The sequence below is a fragment of the Ambystoma mexicanum genome, chromosome 7p (assembly GCF_040938575.1).
Source record: "Ambystoma mexicanum isolate Mex_15411 chromosome 7p, UKY_AmexF1_1, whole genome shotgun sequence".
Taxonomy (NCBI): Eukaryota; Metazoa; Chordata; class Amphibia; order Caudata; family Ambystomatidae; genus Ambystoma; species Ambystoma mexicanum.
Window position 1 is genome coordinate 911,993,176 of NC_090939.1, and position 22,346 is coordinate 912,015,521.

Sequence of the window (22,346 nt, forward strand, 5' to 3'; positions counted from 1 at the left end):
ACTGCAAACCCCTTCCACCGCGGCCCATCACTGCGAAGACCCTGTGAAACCAGCCCTACTGTGACAAGACCACACAGACCAAGAAGAATACAAACCCACAACTACATACTCAACCCGAGAAGATGGAGTAATGAGGCTCAAGCCTCGGTATCCAAAAGTCACCGCTGATGGATACAAATCTATCAGCAAGAAGAAGAACAAGCGCGTACCAAGGGCACTCCAAGACAGGGCCCATTTGGACAAAGTGCCGCATGGAGGTCAATAGGGGTGGCTATGGCTTGTGAAGGGGGCCTATTACTTGGGGAAATCCCTCCATAGTGGCGGCAGCTAGGGCACAGTGCATCGTATGCCCGCAAACATGTCTAACTTGCACCACTGCAAGTAATGTGCGATTCACAAAAGGCATGTTTAATTGAAAACGTGATTTTCAACTTTTTCGTGGATATACAACTTGCACATTCCTGCACACTTTCTCAGGCAATGGCAGAACGTGCACTCATGTAAGTTAGTGCAGTCACTCAATTTGAGAGTATATCTGAATGGGTGTGCCAATGACTGTGGGTGTGCCAATGGGTGTTTCACTTGAAAAGAGGAAGATTGCCACAAAGGTGGCACTTGGTATGTCGTCACAAAAGGTTACTACTAACTGCGGAATCATAGCGCCTGTTCCTTATATTACAACTACATGTCCATGCAGCAAATGTGGATCGAGGAATTTGAAAGTTCCCATCTTGTCCTACAGACTTCTGGAATGTGTGGAAAAAGCAACATATTTTGCTGTGAGAGAAACAAAAAAAAGAAATGTGGGAAAATAAACGTTTGTTTCGACTAAGATTGCATCAGCAAATTACTCGGACACAACCTGTGGCGGTTAGACCACCACTAAAACAGGTTTAATGTACTCTTGTTTCTGAAATAAGTGTATTTTTTCTTTTTTTTACGCTATGGTGTGGTTTTTGCTAGGTTTACTCATGATCATTTGGAATCCCGTTTTCAGGTGAAAGTAACAGTTGAGGACACGTTGGCATGGTATACATCAGCGTAATGTTCACCTGGGAACAGGATTCTTTTCTGAACCACTGCAAAGTTCTTGATTGCAGCATTTGGTAAGAATGCACTGAACAGCCAGAAGGAAGTTGGCATCCTCTCTTATGGTAATTAAAATTACATTGTAGATTACCTCCTACCTAATGGATACAACATTCTACAAAGAGACCTCCAACAAAGATGAGCGCAGGCCTCATCCTTCAAAAGGCAGCATGGCAATGCGCCCACCTAAATGTCACTGAATTTGATATTTCTAAAACATCTCCTGCCACTGCCCGCTCTCCGCAATGGACTCAATCACCTTTTACCTCATCTACAGACCACCCAAACCCAACACCTCATCCATCTGACACTTCATGGATATGGTCTCCAACATGTCTCACACCCATCACAACATATGATATGGTAACCTCAACATCTCTGGCAACTCAACAACCAAGTCCATGAAGGAAAGACACAATGCACAGTACAGGTAATATCCTCAACTTCATCATCACCTCCCTGACCACTGTCCTTCACAGCTCTCTAATTCTGCTTGACTAGTTAGACCTTCTGTCATTCCCTTTTGACATTAGTCACACCATCACAGTCAAGCACACCCATCAGAAACCCAGCAAACAAGTTGTTAGTCCATTCAAAAACTTCCTAGTGGAAATTCTAACAGAAGACCTCATCAACCTCCAACTTACTTTGGCTAATATACCTCAGATAAACCAGTATTGTGACTTGTTTCTCCAAGAACTCAACAGCTCCCTAACAACCAACATCAATCACCATGCGCCGGTGAAACAACACACACTCACGCCTAAACCTTTCACACCCTGGTACACTCAAGAACTCAATCTAAACAAAAGAAGCATCAGTAAACAAGAAAAGACTCAGTGACACTCTTGCAGTGCATCTGACCTTGCCCTGCACAAGAAACCCCTTGCTATAGGCAGACAATGGATCACCACTGACAAGAACAAATGCTACCAGAGCACCAGAGTGAAGGCCAACAACAAAAGCAGAGCTTTCTTCAAAGCTATAAGGCATCGCTGTAACCATCTGAATGACCCGCTGGTAGCACATTACATTTAAAAATCCACTACATTGAAAAATCTACCCCCATTAACTCTTTCTTCAATAACATACACCATCACCATGGTTCACCTGCTTATAGATACCAATATCACATCTGACAGCACACCACACATCCAATCTCACAAAACCACCACTACTTGGACAACTTTCAAGACACTCACCATGGACGACCTCTCTATCACCTTAGCATCCATCAAGACCACATCGCACATGGACAAGTTCCTCCCTGTCTCCATATTCAAGAACCTTTGCACTGAAGAATGTCTCCCTTAGCTGGCATCAACAGCTTCCTCACTCAAAGCACCTTCCCCTTAACCCTCAAGACTGGACAAATCCTCCTGCTTCTCAAGGAACCAACACTAGACTCTGACGACCTTAGCAGTTATCACCCCATCACCCATCTTCTCTCCTAGGTAAGATCTTTTAGAAAGCAATAGTCACTCATCTCCTCCAACACAGTCATGCCAAGAACCTCCTCCAATCCTACTAATCTGGCTTTAAACCAAGAGGCAGCATGGAAACGGTTATCATCAAGGTGGCCATCAATGCCCTTAACATTCTCAAAGATGGCCATCCATGCCTTCTGATTCTCCTCAATCTCTCAGCAGCATTCAACAAATTAGATCACCAGACACTCACCAGTATTCTATATAACCGCATGTTTATCAGCGATACTGCCCTCAGCTGGTTCGAATCCTGCCTTGCTGACACCAAATCACCTAAATGAATTCCTCCAGACCCGAAACTCTTCCCATCAAAGTGGAGCCCCAAAAGGATCCATCATCTCCCTACTGATCTCAACCTTTACATGGAACCAGTCAGAACCCTCCTGGATCCACACAACTTCCACATCCACCAATACAAAATTACACACAGCTCTACTTTAAGATATCATCCATTAAAGACATTTAAGGCTCAAGGCCTGATACACTGTGATCCAATACAAGATGTCCAGTGCTTACCTGAAGCTCATTCTCTACAAGAGTGAATTCCTCCTTCTGACCAACATCACAGAAGACCATGACATCCAGACTTGGCTCTCCGCTATGAACCAAAGAGTATTCAGACCCCAATTTATCACCTGAACCAATTCCCTTGAGTTGTACATTAACAGACACATCTCCTTTAAGAGCAAATAGCAAGTAAGATACAAATGGCTTGTACCAGAGTTCTCCCTGCAGGAAATCAAACACTTTATCCTGGGAAACAACTTCAGATCTCCTATCCAGGTCTTGGACCTCTCCCACCTGCATGGTAACAATTCAAATCTGTAAGAACATCCTGCAGCCACCTTGTCACCCCTTAGATGTGTTATCCATGCTGAAGCATGACTCATCAAAGGACTCTGCAAATTCTACCACATCACCCCAACCCTCTTTGAACTGACTACCACTGCAAGCATGAATAACCTTCAAATGTTGCTGCATCGTCTACAAGGCCATCACCCTATATTAACCAAGCTACCTTGCTGAGAAGTTCAGCACCTCCCTGGAGGCCAATGATCCACCAGAGGTGAAGACATGTGCAGACTTAAACTCCACTGGTGCAGGAAGGAGAGAACCAGAAGACGGGCCTTATCTGGATATGCCTCCAGACTCGGGAACCTCCTCCCCATCTGCCCTTCACTTGTACATTTAAGGAAAGAGCTCAAGACCCACCTCTTCAAGGAATGGCTCCTCCCTAACACCTAGGTCCACATCCCATACCTACCCTGAAACTGGGCAATCAACTGAATACCCTGCTTCTTCCCCCGATTGCTTGTAGATCAGTTACTGACAGACTGTCAGTTCTCCTCCTCCCACTCTCTCATTGTTAGCTCCCTGAAACCTTGTATCTCTGATTTCCTCAAAGTGCACTTACTCCCAAGACTTGTAAAGCACTGTGTTGCTTCCCGTAGCTAGGCCAATCCTCAATAAATGCCCTAATGATAATATTAATATGTGTGAGCAAAATGCCAAATACTCACAGCGCTACAGTAAATGGATATTGTTGAATAGCGATAGTCACTCTAGTCTTAGCTATAATCCCAACATTACAGCACAGACTACATGTGCCCAAATGTGAATAGCGGGAGGGTCACAATTACAGTGGCAACCGTCTCTTAATGCCTGCTTCATTTTACATATTTTTAAATAGGTTGAATTACAAGTTAAAAGTGTAAATATAAGTAGTTATTGTGTCATTTGTCAAACTTGGTTTGGCTTGGTTTAAAATGTGAGATTGTAATGCATTCATTGAAACAAAATGCAGTCAACATTGCCATTATCAGCCAAATGCTGCGGATTGGATGACTTACCATTTTCCAGCCGTAGAACTATTCATAAATCAGCAAAATACCCAATGACTTCACAAAAAATAGATCTTAAGCGCCCACAAGTTCTGGCACAGTGCGAGTGGAGACCAGCATATTACTGCATTCATAGAGCTTCAATCGCTATCCTTTTTCCAAATTTTCAAAACCTTTTCCTGTCTATTTTGTTATCATCTACCAACCTCCCAGCCCTTCTACTGATCTTGCTGACCACCTTGACCCCCTTCTATCTCTTCTTCTTCCCTCACCATTACCTTTATTTCTTCTTGGTAACTTTAATCTCCCCCTTCTTACCACCTCGATTCACTCATCTTTTCTGTCACTCATTGACTCCTAACATTTAAACGTCCTTCTCTCACCCCCTCTCCCATCAATCAGGTCAACCTCATCTTTCCCTCGCTCGCTTCCCCGGGCACTATCTCTGCTCATCCACTTTACTCCTCAGATCAACTTCGACTCTCCCTTTCTCTCTCTCATCTCCCTCCGTCTTCATCCTCATTCTCAACCCCTACTTCCACTCGCCAACAACTCTGCTCTCCCAAACCTACCTCATTTATTTCTTCACTTTTCTCTTCTCTTCCCCTATCTGCTCCTTTTCCTCACACTCCTTGTTGTCCACTCTTGACTGAACTTATCCTGCTCACCCTTTCTCTCCTTCCTGTAAACACTCTCAACCCAGGCTTACTCCTGTCCTTACCTATCTCTGTTCCAGCCTCCCTCTGATCTCTCTGCACTTTCTTCGCTACACTCTTACTATAATCTTGCTTTGCAGAATGCAAAAAATCCTATTTCCCTGAACGTATGTGTTCCCTTTCCCATCACGCCTGTCATCTTTTCCAGCTTCTTCACAGCATTCTCTCCCTCTGTTCTCCTGATCCCTCCCTTTTCTCATCCATCTCATCTTCTGATTTTGCAAATTACTTCACTTCCAAAATAGGGACTCTCGGCTCCTCTGTTCCTACTCCCCACTTCTCCCCACTTCTCCTTTTCCACCCCTTATAGTCCCACCACCCTACTGACTATGCTCCTTCTCTTCTCTTTCTGATCTTGACATTTCTGCCCTTCTAACTCATGCACCCCCCACTACCTCACCTTCTGACCCCCTTCGTCCTGCCCTTATCACTCTTATGTATCCCCACCGTCTCACTTATCATACCTGCCTTATCAATTCCTCACTTAATAATTCTATTTTCCCCTCTCTCTTCAAACATGGGCTCATTCTCCCTACCTTGAAGAAGCCATCTCATGGTCCCCCTGTTCCTGCTAAAATTTGTCTTATCTCGCTTCTTCCCTTACTATCTAAACTTCTTTTCTGAGCTGTTTACTCTTAAGCATCTGTCTATCTCAATCTTCACTCTCTTCTGTCTCTACTTCAATCAGGATCCTGCCCATCCCACTCCGCCAAGACTGCCCTTGTTCATGTCTCCAACGCTGTTCTCACAGCTCAACACTGTAAACATTCTTCTGTCCTTATCCTCCTTGATCTCTCTGCAGCATTTGATATTGTTGACCACTCCCTTCTCAGTTCTACTATTCCCACTTTTGGTCTCTCTGCATCTGTTCTTAAATGGTTTTGCTCTTATCTTGCTCACCGCTCAAACTCAGTGATTTTGGGCTGGCCAAACCTCTCCTCCCTGTCCCATTCTTTATGGAGTCCCTCGAGGGTCTGTCCGTGGCTCCCTGCTCGTCTCACTTTATACAATCCCACGCTCTGCTCTTTTCTCTTCTTTTAATCTCTCCTTTCATTTGTATGCTGACAACACCCAATTTTCTCTTTTTCCTCTTTTACTGACACTCTACACTCTAATGCCCCCAACTACCTCTCTGCACTCCATAATTCCATGTCCTCACATTTTCTCCACCTCAATCCCTCGAAAACAGAGGTTTTATTTTGAATTTTCTACAACAATTCCTCCCCCTATTCCTCTCCCCTCCCTTTATTTGCCTCCTTGCTCTCTTCCATTTTCCCTCTGCACTGGCAACCTGGTTGTCTTCTTTGACCCTTGTCGATCTTTCTCACTGCACATCTCTTCCACTTTCCTATCCCGTCAGTCTACTCTTTTCAATATCCACCTTGCTTGGCCTTATCACTGTTTTCATGTTACTACACTTCTTCTTTCCTGCTTAGTCTTCTCTCATATCGACCATTGCTCAGCTCCCGTCCTCGTACTTCCTGCCTTTTATCGTGTCCCTCTTTGCTTTGTTCATAACACCTCTATTTGCCTCTTCTTCTCTCTTTCCTCTCTGTCCTCTATTACGTCCTCTTTACTTCCTATATATCTTCTCAATTTAGAATCTTGTCTCCTTCATCACTTTCTCTCTATCGTCTTTAAGTGTATAGATGGTCTGGCTCCCCTCTACCGCTCTTCACTAATCTCATTATATTCTACACCCCACACTCCCCACTCTCAGAATCATTTTCTCCTCTCTGTCCCTAAACCCCACTGTGTGTCCACTTGTTTCCGTTCCTTTGCCTTCCTTGCCCACAACCATTGTAACTCCCACCCTCTTTCTATTCGTTCTTCCTTTTTTCTATGTGTTTTTCAAACCAATCTCAAAACTCATCTTCTATCCGCTCTCTGTCAACTCCCCTCTTCTGGTTTGATTTACCGCAATGTATTGTCCATACAGATTGGACCCGTTTTATTTTTTTTATCTCCGTACAAGCGCTTTGGCAAAAGCGCTATAAACATTTTAAAAATGCAAATAAAATACAAATGGCAATGGTGCACAGTATGAATCCCAACCATATAGCATTAACAAATGTGGTTGCTTGAAGAGATTTGGAGCTGAGCAAAAGTAGCACATTTAAAATATTTGCATGGACTTTTTTGAGTCTGAGAGTATAATATTAGAATAATCGTTATCTTCAGAAATGGATATCGCAGTTGAGCCGTGACACGTGAATGCTTCTTTTGCAACATCACAGACCTGGGCATGAAACACTTGGTGTGAAACAGTTGTGCTGTTGTTAAGATCACAACAACCAAACCTTGCACACACAGACTAATTTGACTGGGGAGCTTGCTTACAGAAGTAGAGTCAAGAACTCGTGGCAGAACTGCACGCAGCTGCAAGCGTTTATGAGTACATGTTACCACCTCTACAATATACACAAAATCCGTCCCTCCCTCACATTCCACACCACCAAACTCCTAATTTCCTCTCTCATCTTTTCCCGCCTCTTCTACTGCTCCTCTCTAATCTTTGGACTTCCCGCATCTCAGCTTACCCCTCTAAAATCCATATACCACTCTGCTGTCCGTACCCTTTGTCTCCTTACCTCCCGTGACTCCATCTCTTCCTCGCTCTCTCACCTTGGCTAGCTACCTTTCCACTCACAACTAAAGTTCTACTTTCTCTGCCTTGTCTTCAAATCCTTACATGGTCTTGCTCCTCCTTATCTCTCCTCCCTCCTCTCCTTCTACTCTCCCTCCCGCTCCCTTCGCTCCGCTGACCATTTCCTTCTCACTGTTCCCCCTTCCCCTTGCGCTTCCTCACGTTTCCGCTCATTCCAACTCCTTGCACCCCTGCATTGGAACTCGCTCCCTCTTACAATCCGCTCTACCACAACCTTCACCTCATTTTTCACTTCCCTTAAATCCCTCCTCCTCCATTCTCCTCCTTGAAAACTTCTCCTCTGCCCTCTTCACTTCCCCCAACCCCCTCTTTTTACCCTCATCTGATTCCTCTCTCCCCTCTCCTACTCCTCTCTTTTCCCCGTCCATTCTCCCTCGCCCTGTCCATCTTCTACTCCCCCCCACCTGTTCCCTCTCCCCTCCCCCCACCTAAGTTAATTGCTCTTTGCACTGTTTTGTTGAATGATTCATGATGTAAATTTTGCTCTCATTGTTAAATGTTGTTATTTTGTATTTTGTTGTTCCACTGTACAGCGCCTTGGTATAAAGCGCTATATAAATAAATCAATCAATCAAATCAATTAATCAATCCACAAATCCACTGAAGAGATACTGAAGACCTGCCCATCATCCAGGATTGGCCCGGAATCTCAGTGCTTCCATGCTCTCCTCCGGGTCTCCAGGAACGAGGTGGAACGTCTGGGATTTCCAGGGCTGCACTAATGTGTGGTTGCTGCCTCACTTCGCAGTGATCAGACGATGCAGGTGAGACACAGGATACACAGAACCACTCAGGCAACAAAGTTCACAGGGCTCCTACTGGGGCATTTTAACAATTAACACCTCTTTGTTAATGTCACTGATAAGATATGAGGGGGGTATTAGATAGTATGCATCAGAAAGCCCAAATAAATCTCCAGTTAAGTATCCAAGTCTGTTTCTTATTTTAACCCAAACATACTTTAACTGTCTCTCATTTCGATTGTGCTCTTATTTTACACACCAGAAGGTGGGTTTGAATTTATAAAGAATTGAACATTTGTTTACACCACATATGAATAAGCAGGATGTCTGAGTTAACCAAGTAACAGGTAATCTTATCACAGTATATTTTGTTATGTGACTACATTTCCCAACCTAATGGTCATTGTTTTAAGCTTGATTTACTTAGCATTATGGCAATTGTATTCCTCGATTCAAAGTGGGTTGTGGGGGTGGCAGAGAAAGTTACAATTATACTATTTTTGCTAAACTCATGGGAAGCTGTTTTCTTAGATTTCTGTACTGCTCAAGTCACAACAGAGTATTCTTGGAAGCCAAACATGAAGACTAGCTTCTACCAACTAGACATTTGAAGATATATGGTCACATACTTGCCAACATAACCCATTCCAATCTCTGGGTGTTTATCCAGTCCTGTTTTTTTCTTTGCATTCTAGGACTTGTAGGTCCACTTTTCCTATTATAAAACTCGGACTACAAGTGCCAGAATGCAAAGAAAATCAGGACTGGATAAGCACCTACAGATTGAAATGGGTCATGTTGGCAAGCATCTGGTCAAGTGCTTAAGTTGCAGACTGGTCTCAAATCCCAGGTTCACACCTTAACTAAAGTGTGTGATCCTGGACAAATCTCACTGTATCTTATCTATGGAATTTCATGAAAAGAATATGAGTCCTGTATTTTCCCTAAATAGATGATGAGCTGCTAATTAAACAGGACACATTCGTGCAGTTGCTTTCAGTTATTCTCAAAACAGGAATATTTATGTTTACCCAGTTGGAAATAAATGAGAGATGCTGATAGCAAGTTTCAAGCACTTAAAGTTGCTGCAAGGAACGCGCATGGTGGGCCACAGAAATCTCAGGGTTTTTGATTTTGAAACGTAGGCAGGTCTGAGATACTGCTACCATGGACGGAGAGAGATATCTGGGGGAAAAGGACAGTGGGAGGCAAGGTTGGGAGGAAGGAGGGATGGGGGCTGGTAGTTCCCTGAATTTATTTCTCAGGGCATCAACATGCACCTGAATGGCATGCGTGTTTGTGTGTGTTGCTGTGACCTCCTCGAAGAGCCTCTCCATGATGATGTGGTCCCATGAACCCTGTTTGGATTTTTCCAGTGTCAGAGAGGTTAGAGGCCACCTGCTGCTTGGTATCAGTCAGTTGGTGTTTTTCTTTTGTAGTGTCTTTTATCTGCAAGCTTTTCAAGACTTACCTGCTGGGTTCCGAATTCGGAAGAGCTGCGCTGTCTTCCGTGACGCAGACCTAAGTTGGCAGGTGCAGCTCCCACATTGATCCACTGTTGAGCGATTCGTCGACTATCAACAGACCCATGGAGACTTCTGCTAGAAACTGTTCCCCAACAAAGCCAACACCCTCCTTGCCCCTTTTCTCTGGATTTCCTGGGGTTTAGAGCAGGTCAGCCATCCCTCCAAGCGCCAACTAGAGTCATCTAGTTAATTGGCATTTTCCCACTGCTGATCCCCAAGTTGCCATTACTCTTTATCACATGTTACAATTATATTCGAAATTACATTTTGCCAAGGACAGTCTTTCCTAGCTATGGATAGGGCAGGCCAAAAAGCAAATTAGATGATTTTTGATCCAAGCTTCCATTAGCTGATAATTACAAATTAAGTTTCGCCTACTATTTTCACCTTCGTTCAATATGTGAGATGGCCTGTATGGTTGAGCTCTATCATCAACGTACCCGTGTCGTGTATGCCGCCTCCGGGTCATCCTCGAGGACACGGGAAAGGCCAAAATCGGAGACTTTGCACACCAGGTTGCTGTTGATGAGGATGTTGCGGGCAGCCAGGTCCCGGTGCACATAGCCCATTTCAGAAAGGTACTTCATGCCTGAGGCAATCCCCCGCAGCATGCCCACCAGCTGAATGACAGTGAACTGGGCATCGTTCTTCTGCAAAACAATAGAGATGGGGGATTAAAAATGATGCCGACAATCTGTGTGCAGAACAACACATGAGCTTCCAAGCACAAACCAACATGCAGAAAACTTATGCAAGCATTTCACTGATTAGTGCAATTCTCATCTGCCCTTTTGCTACTTTTTGTCAAATCTTTATAAATTCAGATATGCCTATTATTTTGAAGATTCTTGTTGTCAATATTTTTACTCACCATTTATCGCATCAAGCAATCTGCGTGGTTAAAGATTTATTTCGATTGAGGGCCCTTTAAATATTTATAAATCAAGCATTGTCCCAAGTGCCCTCTATGGACTGGAAATATTGAGAAAGAAGAGTGTTGACTTAACCTTCTGGAGGGTAAGCTCTGGGAGTTATTCTTGGGTATCTCGAAGCTTACCCCTCGCAAGGCTATTTGTTTAGAGCTAGGTTTAATATACTTGTCCACTAAGTGAAGGGTTGCTCATGGTATTTGGTATTTGAACATCTCAGAGGCTAGCAAGGATCCCTACCAGTTAACATCTCACTTCAATGGCATTTCTATATCAGACGTGGGCAGAAAGGATTTTTCCTCTAGTCCGAAGGATATTAGGATTTTTTTACCAATGTAAATGTGATCCTCTATCAATCAATGAATTTGCCAGCCCTTTGTAAAGAAATGAAAAATAAAGCGGCTATATGGGACCGAAGTATAACAACATTCGTTAATTAAATGAAAATAACACTTTTAAACAGTATGCTATTATGTTTCGAACAGCCGCCTACGTTATCCAGAATGGGGGCATGGAGTAAAACCATAAGCCATGAAAGTCTTTCTAGATGTTTTGAGGTTGAGGTGGAAACGTATTGACATTTATTTATTTCTTGTACTGTCCTCGAAGAAGTATATTGTGAAGCTTGTAGCAATATCATTCATAGTATGGCACTGCCATTGAACCTGTACTGCTGCATCTGTCGTAAATTGTATCACTGATCTGAAATAACTGCTCCTAACCTGTACTAAGTGAATATGCTGTAACAGCACCACAATGCCTCTGGGCCACTGGGCGCTTTATGAATCCAAATAAATAAATAAATAAATAAATATCAGAATAGATACATTTCGGTACCTGTTATTTTCTGGAGCAAGTTCCATTTTAAATGCAGCCATCTATAACATTTGGATTTTACTTGGAAAAATCTGTTTTTAGAAATATATGAATTTTATGGTTGTGATTTATTGTTATTGATGAAGATTTTAAAATGGTTCTTGTGATATAGGGACTATCATTTAAATTATTAGCTATGAAGATTTAAAAAAATATTATGTAGAATACATATTTTTTCTATGATGATGACATTTATCTAAATAATGTTTTGTAATCATTATTGTTATGTATTTCTTTTATGTCATGGTGTAAATTTACTTTTGTTTAACTTATAACCTAGTTTAAAACAAATGTACTCCTGGATGATGTTTTTCAACAAAAGACACACTTCTTTATTTCTGGATGATGTCTTTAAAGAAAAGCCAGACTTCAGACATTAATATAAGTGGAACAGAACAGATTTTTAAATGTGTGCCACCAACTTGGTATATGTAGTTTAGTTAGTTTATTTATAGCGCGCAGCCAAATCCAAAGGTAACTGGCCGTGTAGACATGATGAGCAGCATGGTTACATATATGTTGCATAGTTTGCAAGGTTACATAGTGGTTTGGTACAAGAATGCAGAATAAATGCACACAATACAAAATACATTGAATGTGGGTGAGCACATTGTATTGAGCACACTTTTCTGACTTGACTTACTGATGTTTCAAAAGTTGAATTTAAACTTGCAACTAAGCTGGGGTCCCTTCATGAATGGCGCATGCTGATAATATTTGCCCTGCATAGGGAGCAGTCTCATATGAAAGGATAGTCTGCAAAACCTCTTCTGCAGCACTGAATGTATGGCCAGTGTTGTTGAGGGTTCGGCTAAGAGAAAGATGTTATGTCATCCCTTGATCAATATTTAATGAATCGGGCTTAACATTGGATAAAGTGGTGATTTCACAGGACATCATTTGTGGAGTTATTTGCAACAGTTTGGCATTACATGAATGGTGAATGGTGAATGGTGAATGGTGAATATTTGCTTTTCTTATTCAATGGATATGTTTCTGTCATCTTTGTTTTTCTGTAAATAATCATATTCCTTTCTTATTAAATATTTCTTATTAAATATTTGCTTTTGGGTCCCCTACCTTTGGCTCGCCAGATGTTTTTAACTACCACTCCATCAGCCCTCCACAGCTTTGTCAATGGTGAAGGGATCATGATAGTAGCAGTCCAAACGATTTGGCACACCACTGGTTGCAGACACTTTGGGCCTCATTACGACCCAGGCGGTAAGTTACCGCCTGGGTCGTACCTTTACCACCATGGCGTAAACTATGTTTACGCCATGGTGGTTGGCGGACTTACCGCCCCATTCCGAGGTCGGCGGGGCGGTAAGTCCCCAATCCCCATTTACCCTTCCTCATTCCCATTTTTGCCCCATAGGGCATAATGGGAGTGGGGAAGGCGTTAATTACGCCACCGTAAATTACGGTGGCGTAATTAACAACATGGTCCCTTAGCACCATGGATTTTAACACCTGCTAAAAGCAGGTGTTAAATCCGCCATGGCGCTAAGGGACCTCGAAATCAGGCGGTAAGGGTCGGCGCTGTTTACGCTGCCGTAAACCCCTTACCGCCTGGGTCGTAATGAGGCCCTTTATCAAAAAACGTGCTTCAGTTTTGTAAATAATCCTTTTTTTTAAAGAATTGATGCATGTTTGTCAGTGGTACGCCTTAAAGGCAGAATGAGCCTGATTCTCCATTGAAGTACATTTTAAGCCAAAAACTGGCCAATTTCCTTTGGAAAAATTAAATTCAACACAGCCTACTGAAGGAGAACATTGGAAAAGAAAACGTTCTCTTGTTTGCCTGGAGCCATTCCCAAATGCAAATGAGGGATTTCCTGGTGGCTGTGTTCATGTTCATATTACCGAAGCATGCACAAGAGCAAAACAAGCAATGTGACCTCACACCGAGTGTCGGACGCCAAGAGGGTGCACTCCCCAGGAAGACGTTTGAAAGGGTGGAAAGAGGCGACTTTGGACCCTCAAGTGACCACACATAGGGGGTTCTGAAAACTAAGTGAGCACTTATCTGCCAGAGTCTGCTGGCATTCCAGTGTGCAGTATGTGAACAAAGAACAGTAGTATTTCCACCAACTGCAAAAATATTTGTATCCAGCACCCATTAAGCATCATAGATGTTGGATTGATATGGATCAAGTAGGTTGTCAGTCTCAATGTAAATGTGCAACTTTAAGACAATTGTCTTGTCAATTAGTTAAGCTGGATACAGAGGGTTTGGCACATCCCCCTTGTCCCTCCCCGCTGCACTTTGCATTCGCACTTGCACAATCTGAATGATACAAGGCCTAATAGGATTGCTCGTTTTGTCCTCCCCCTGTCTTCCCTCCCTTGTCTTGTCGCGCCTAGAATCACACGTGTTACAGGCGTGTTATAAATGACTTATCATAGCATATAATATAGTATGATCATTTGACAAGACATCAATATCTGTCTTGGAACCCCGGAGGGTACTTGCAGCACTACAGAATGAGTACTTTTGGATGTGTCCGGGGCATTTAGCATGGTCAATCATGCTAGCTTGTTGCATTGGTTAGAGTATTAGGAATAAAGGGGATGGCCCTACGCGAGGTTAAGCTCCTATTAAAGTGTAGGTTGCCAGCCATCTTTCCCTCATCTTTCAGATTGGAACGTCTTACGTATAAGTGTGGAGCAGCTCCACACTCAGCTTTATTGTTCTTATTTTTTAACATTAGTTTGGTTCCACTGATAAGACTGATCGGAGGGCTTTGATATATATTTTTATTAAACTACACTGATGATACTGAATGTATAAGTAAATCATCCAATCCCAGCTCATCTCAGCAACGTGTGACATTCCGTTTGCCAGCCATCAACTCTTGGATGGGCAGTAATTTTAACCCTGCTAAGTCGGACACGCTTATCGCTGGCCCTCACTCTGATAACTTACTCTCTACCAACCGACTGGTAGAACTGGCTGATTTTCCGCACCCATTGAAGGAGATCAAAAATTTCGAAGGGATTTTTGACCGTGTTATTTGAACCCTTAGATCACGGTGGTCGCACATACAGGGATCTGGAACATACGCACCTTAAGAAAGATCCAGCTCAAAAGGCATCAAAACCTGCATCTAGAGAGATCATAAACAGGAGTGTTGGCAATTGTCATGCAGGCTCTTCCAGGAAATGGCCATGCTAATAGCCTTTTTCTCTGATAGCCACCCTGTGCATTGTAACAACTACATCTGCAAATTGCAGCAGCAAGAGCTGTTCTGCGGTTTAATCAGAGAAAGCATTTTATACCAGTTCCTGGGTGCCCTAAATTGGCTTCCAGTGGGGCAAACACATAGATTTTAACATCCTATGTCTGGTTCACAGGATATTGTACAACCATGGACTTCTAGATTCTATTCTTAACAAGTCAAATAGAATGTTAGACTACCAGTAGGACTTTTCCTCTCACTTCTGCAGCGCCCTTTAAATGGATCTCCATATCTATTTCCTTAAGAGAATCTCTGATTTCATTAAAACGGTAACTTTCCTTTTAATCCGTCCCTTTGCCGAATGATCTATTTGTTCATCTCGATAACATTGGTTACACTTGCTCCGTGCAACTGTCAGTTTCCATGGCAGGTTGCCCCTTGAGGCGTATGCATGCTTTAGAAATACCATAGCATGCCAACACATGGGTCGACCATTGATCACAAATAACCCACATTAAAATCTGGAAAAGAGAACATCATTTTGCAAGTCTACTGGCCTCGCCCTCATTAGGGAAAATCTCTTAACTGTTGAATGTTTGTTTCATTTGAGTGTATTATTGACTGAAGAGCTGTTTGTCTAATATTCCCTCTCTGGTGCTTTACTCAAAAAGGCAAAGATGGTTTTCAGTACTCTCCCCCAATTGTGCAAAACTGGTTACAAGAGCTGCAATGCCGTGCCAGTGTGGACGTGACTACGCATCCTAGAAGGAAAGTGTCTGAGGATTTCTGACCATCAATTGGTTGCCTTGTTTATGCAAATCACACCACACTGCCTGCTGAACCCAGTTTCTATTGTTCCTCGTTTAGCAGGAGCAGTGTCTTTCACAACTCTACTTGACCTTGAGGTACAACATGCACAGTTGCTGACATTATCTGGCCAAGAACACACGATTGAAAAAACTTATTTTCTTTTCCAAAACTGTTGAGGAAAATTAAGATTTCAGATTAATTTACTTTGAAACAGTAGCAGCTCTAGAAGGATTTAATTGGAGGGGTGTACAACGTTCCCATAAATATGTGGGAGCAACCCGAGTGTAGCGCTGTACTTACTGCCTAAAATAAGACAACCTAACAAATGCTAGCATCCATAAATCACTGCTGTCATATGACAAATCTGTCATGTGTGGACAATACAGACACACGTGATGATCTATAAGTGGTTTGGGAATTAGAGGTCATAAGATCTGTCGAGCAGCATTCACCAATGGCAGTATTTGTCTAGCGGCAGGAAAAGCGCTACCATAGATATCTCCGAATACCATTTCCCCTAATGCGATTTCACCGAATATATATTTCACTGCAAATGGTAGGAGAAATGGTATATGCATAATAGGTGGGATGTGGGGTAAGGGTATAGGTTAGGGTAGGGAGCGGTGAGAGGGGTAGCAGGGGGTCTACCCTGCATTAAAAAAAGAATTAGAAATAGTAAGAAAAAGATTTTGTTTTTCAGTGAAATGGATTGAGTGAAATCTACATTAGGAGTAATATATTTGAAGAAATCACATACATCCCTGGAAAAGTATCAAACTATGCGTTCAACTAGCTATACTTATTTTAAGGCCAGCGATATTTAACCCCAGACGTGCTTACTGCCGGCGACAATATCATTATGTGAGTACTAATGTGTACTTTCAATACCATCGGTTGATTTTAACAGGGGTTGGTAATACAAGCAGGGTGGTAATTTACCTCAAACAGTATTTTTATGTTACATGGCCCCATATGTTAAAAACCAAAGCAATACACTGGCGGCTCGTGGCAGTGGAAGTTCAGATTTCCAGACTTGGGTTCTTGGAATGTTTTATTTGGGAGCAGCAGACCTGGCTAAGAATCTGGAGCTGCTCTTTTTTTCTCGGCATTCAATCATACGCATGTCTGAAAGAACTTGTTTAATAAAAGTCTGCTGATAATTATGGGATGGTCAGTCGAACCCGCCGTAATCTTCTGACTCTCGGTCAATGAGATCTCTCGGTCTAGATGTCTTCTGTACCGTCTTTACTAATCATGCATTGTACATGATAAAATGGCTGACATCCTTCGTATGCATCCCTTGCTACTGACCACTGTGGTACTGCACTTTACAATAGATACAAGACCACTTTTGAAGCTCTTAAACGTTAACATCTGAATGATATCTCGAATATCCTCTGTCATTCATCAAAGGAAGAATCAATAACCAATGATGCTATGCTCTTTATAGAAAAAAACAATCATTCCTAAATAGTCTTTAAAATTAACTCAGAAATATTGCTATACTTTCAACATACATATTCAACCATATTCCAGTACTTGGAAGTCTATGAGCTGCTTGTTCCTGTTAAAATCCCTTGGTGAGAACATTGTGTATTGAACAAAGGAGTCTGTAATTTGGGGCTCTACTGGAAGGCAATTGCCCAGAATTGTTGTGAGAATTTTCAGTTGAGGTTCGGATCTCTCAGATATTTTGTTAAAGTAGCCCTGGTTCCATGACCTCCCAAGAAGGAGGTCTCATTGTCTATATCACCGGTGATGGTGTCCAAGGGACGCCCATTGAAACCCAACCCTTATTAGTTCAGGTCACTTACTGGGCTTGCAACAAGCTTGCCATCCTCTTTCGTCTTCTGCAGTGGGTTTCTCTTATTTGCTTTGAAGGGGGTGAGAATCCTTCAAGTGGACATGCAGTGACCACCTCACTAACATGAACTACATTTCCATCAGCCACCACAAATTATTATGAGTGTGTATCCCCACTTACTTTAGTTACAAAGGCTCTGGGAGCTTGAGTACTGAGTGCTTACATGCTACCTTTCCAGCATTCCGCCCTTCAATGCGCTTGCTACTGAAGTCTTCTGAGAGCCGAGCTGCGATCGGCCCAGAATCACAGCTCCCAGCTGCTATTTTGCCTTCAGCACAGCTGGGTTTCATCATTTGCCCTACACCCAGAACCTGTTGCCCAGCAAATTTCCACATACCACCTTGTATCCACCAATAAATAGTTCCAAATCATGCAGACAGTACTTGACCAGAGAATACTGCTTTTAATACAGTATCATTTATTAGCATCTGAATATCTGATACAACCAACACATGGTGGCCCAAATATTCTTCCCACCTCATCTGAAAAGGCAATGAAGGAGTATTCAAATGGTGACATCAGGAAGATCAAAGCGTGATGGATAGGAATTCTTCTTGACCACTGCGAACTCCTGTCATTAGCATTCTAGTTAGTTGTTTTAAGCTCGTATGTGTCATTAAAAGATCAGATCCAATGATACACAACTTAGTCAATTTCCAAACCAAAAGGCAGCATCCTGGCCCACCTGCTAGGTCAATTACGCTGGAAGGTAGCACAAGCAATCCTGTACGTATTGGCATTGCTGGACCTCATTAGTGAGGTGCAGCTGGATTCCAGTGGCACAGTGAGCTCAGAGCCCACATCTGGCCCTCACATTCCCACAAAGAGAAAGCCACCACAAATGGAAGATTATCACTAATACTACACTAGTAAGTGAAAATGGTCCTGCTGTTATGTAAGTAAATTCTTCTGCATAGCAAGTCCTCCAACGCAATGTATCGACTAAGTAGGCCCCAGTACTTTCAACACTCTCTCTGGCTGGGATTGTAAAAGCGTTCTTTATGTATCTCACATGTTCATTTCTTCCATAAAATGTGCACCCATATTCACATTACTGTCACATCTCATCACTGCATATGAGATCCGTCTTCTGAGAGGTTCTTTTTGGAAGCGAAAGCTCTGTTCACGGTCTAGATACTGCGGCCCCGAACCGTGGCACAAAAGGTTGCACACAAAAGTGCAACTTGCTGTGTGTGGGGTGTTTGGGGTATCAGTATAGACTGCTGGAAGTAGATGGAGGGTGCAACCCACAGCAACAGGTAAGTGGGGAGTATGGGGGAGGGGCAGAGGGGGGCGGGTGGTGGCCCGTAGTGGTGTGCTGTTGGGCGCGGGGGGGGGGGTAACCACCCAAAAGAGGTCATTGGGAGACTTTTGTCCAGGAATCCACAGATGCCGGCCTTCAGACATAGATCCAAGCTCTTTTATCAGAACCTGAAATAAAACATGAAATTAGCTGCCTTCTGTTGGCGAGGCCGGCATCTTTCGGAGCCAGCTGTCTCGTTTTGGACCGATGGCAGACATTTTGTTAGAAGTCGCTGTTAACAGTGTGCATGCCATGCGCCCTCCGTTAAACAGGCTCGAGGCTGCGCGGCCTGCTGACGCAGCCAATTTAAACCCGCGCAGATGCCTCATTACGCCAGACATCATTTTTACTGGCACTTCCAAGTTGCAGCATGTTTTACAGTAAAACGACAGGCCCACAAAACAGCGCGAGAGCCTGTAAATCTTGGGCCGTAACTCGAGAAGTGCTCCTAGTAGCCCCTGGAGCGCTGAACACAGGCATAAAGAGGACAATTACTGGGGCGCAGAAGTAGCGGCTTCTCAACCTGCGCGTTTAAGGGACCCGTGAACACACGAGGTCCCAGACTGCACCTAAAAACATGGCAAATTCCCCTTAATGCGTCCTGTCATTAATGGTTCCCCTGTCCCTTTGTATATTGTATGTCGGAGTTTACAAGCCCTAGCTGGCCCTGCTTCAATTATATAGCACTGTGCCGAATACCTACCACACAAGCACGGCTACCTGCACACTGTGCAAGCTGGAAGAGCAACGTTCAGGCGATGTTTCTGTTTTTCCTACAGAGCATATTTGAACCACCCCTGAGAACTATAAATGAGCGTCCATCTTTTGTCCAGTGATCAAGCGAATCTGATCGATTGGTGGAAGCTATTTCCCACAGCACACACAAGAGACAGGTGTAGTCAGCAGTTTACATATGTAATTGCAGTTTGACGCAGGAGAGAGGAATGTTGTGAAATTGCCACATTTTAAGCAGGTAAATTGCATTTTCAGCTAATTGTATATTTCCTGTCGTTTTTTAATTTTGTGAAGTGAAAAAGGTCAACTTTTTTTTAGAAAGTTACTTTTGAACATGGAAATGAGTAAAATAACCAACATTTCGTTAACTGACCAAGGACAAATTAAAAATAAAATGCACTGGATGCTGATTTTGTTATTTTGGTCAGAATGTTTGTATCACTTAATGGAGTAGTTGGTTCTGTTTGCCTTCTGCAGCTGGTACTCTTTCAGTAGAATGCGTGTACTTTCATGCATGTGTTGAGACTCTCAACATCCATCATGCTAAGATGCAAACTGAACGGCAAATGTGCACTGAACATGAACCAACGTGGCTTGTTCAATACAAAGGCCACAGCGATCCTGGGCCAAACGTGTTTTGATGTGCTCCCGCTAATCTCCAATTGGGATTCGCGTCGCTTTGGGGATATCCGTTGCATATGATGATGAGATCGGAGAAGGTTGGGGTGGTGAGAACCAAACAGGTTTGCAAATGGAGCAACATGGAGGAGTGGCCATTGTAGCGAAGAGAGGGCGAGGGGTCACGGAGCTCCGCTGTGTTACTTCAACATAAATAAATAAGTGTTATTCTTACCTGCCGCGTTGTCCCATATAACTCTAGAATATCAATTGATATGTCATAAAGCCCGAATCGATGCACAGACATGTGTATTTTTTGAGTTGGGCCCTTTCCTTCTCTCACCAGAGCATCCCATTGGCTGTCAATATCCATCACCCATCATCCAAATTTAAAAGGCATATGTTCGACTATTCCTTCAAAAAAATAAGGCCTTGATGCGAATGTTGTCTGCAACTATATCCAGTCTTCCCCTTTGAGGAGAGATTTTGGAGAAAGTTTGAATTGCAAAGACAACATTTTTTTGCTAAGGATTTACTTGTGTAACGCTGTTTTGAGGATTTTATTTTTATGTGTTCACTTATTTTAAGTTGTAGTGTTTGGTTGCAGCCTGGAGTGCCGTTTTACAAAACTATACATAACATGATGTTGATGAAAATGCACCTTTCACGACGAGTATTCCTTTCCCATTGATGATGCTTAGAACAGCACTTGCATTGCTCAGATGAAGCTTTTGATGGCACTTAGCAGAGTGCCGGTCCTCTCGAGTCTACGCTACTGGAACATAGTCTTGAGGCTCAGAAGAACCACATCCAGCCACCAGGTCAAAAGGGTCCAGGATCAAGCAGCTAGACTTTGCCAGAGACATGTTATAGCGTGCTGTATTTCACCTATATTAACACAGATCAAGTGGGGCTGAGTAGCCCTAAAACACAAACTCCAAATGCACTGCATCTTGAACAAAACTTTGGGGGGAAAGGTTTAGAACACCCGAGCAATCTGAATGCCACTGAATTCTCAGCCAATGCAAATCTGGCCACCTTCAAGAAGCATGGTGGAAAACACCAGGGAAGAGGGCCCTGCCCGCCGAGTGACTTATTTTTATACACAAGGACCATGGCATTAATAGGATCTTTGGTAATTTAGTAGGGCCTTCATCACCCAACTATGTGCTGCTGGACCACCCTCCAAAAACAGACAAGATCCCACGAGCGGCTCTCATAAGGACTGCAGACGACTAAAGCGAGATTGATAAGACAGGGCATCCCTTCACCATCTGGGATGGTGAAGGGATGTTTGCTAGCCTTTTATAATTTGGGGAGTTTGGGGCGGGGTTGGGGATATACTTCACATGGGATTCTTCAATGGAAGGTGCAGTCTGTGGGATTCGGCCTGATTATAAGGTGGTACAGGAGGTAATGACCATTGACTTTTAAATCCCTTGTTATGGAATTGAGGATGTTTCTTTACTGCCTAAAAAGAAAAAGTTAAGGTTCTCCGGTTAACACTAGCAGGAATCCGGGCTGAATGGTAGATTAACAAGCCTATGATTCCTGGGGGCAATATTTGTAATATCCATTCATGCTGATAGGTTATTTATAACACGCTTAATACCGAGAGGTTTCTAAGTGCGGACCCGGGGATCGAACCTTTGTTGCTCCGTGACGTCTTGCTTCCAAGGCGAGCCCATTGCCCATGAGCTATCCTGCCTGATCTGTGTTCATCATTAGTTCTATATTTAAATTGCAAATGACTCACAATTTTACTAACAAGAAATGATGACCAAGCAATGGTATGCATGATGGCATAGTCTATTATGTCATATTTTCATAAACATTAATACATTCACCGCTTTGATGTCCTGTCCTTATAGTAGCAATGAGGGACCCCCAACAGCAGTGGGGCTGCAGGTGTGTTGGGGTGGCCCTGTAATGGGAAGTCAAGACCATGTGCAGTAGTCT

General features: G+C 43.1%; 1 protein-coding gene across 2 annotated transcripts in view; it reads right to left on the reverse strand.

The window, feature by feature from the left end:
• Nucleotides 1–22,346, reverse strand: part of EPHA3 (EPH receptor A3) — a 908,976-nt gene that overhangs the window by 136,352 nt on the left and 750,278 nt on the right. For both annotated transcript variants that reach the window (XM_069637202.1, XM_069637201.1), the window contains exon 13: nucleotides 10,511–10,720. In XM_069637202.1, coding sequence (XP_069493303.1) covers nucleotides 10,511–10,720 — 210 coding nt within the window. The remainder of the gene's footprint in view (nucleotides 1–10,510; nucleotides 10,721–22,346) is intronic.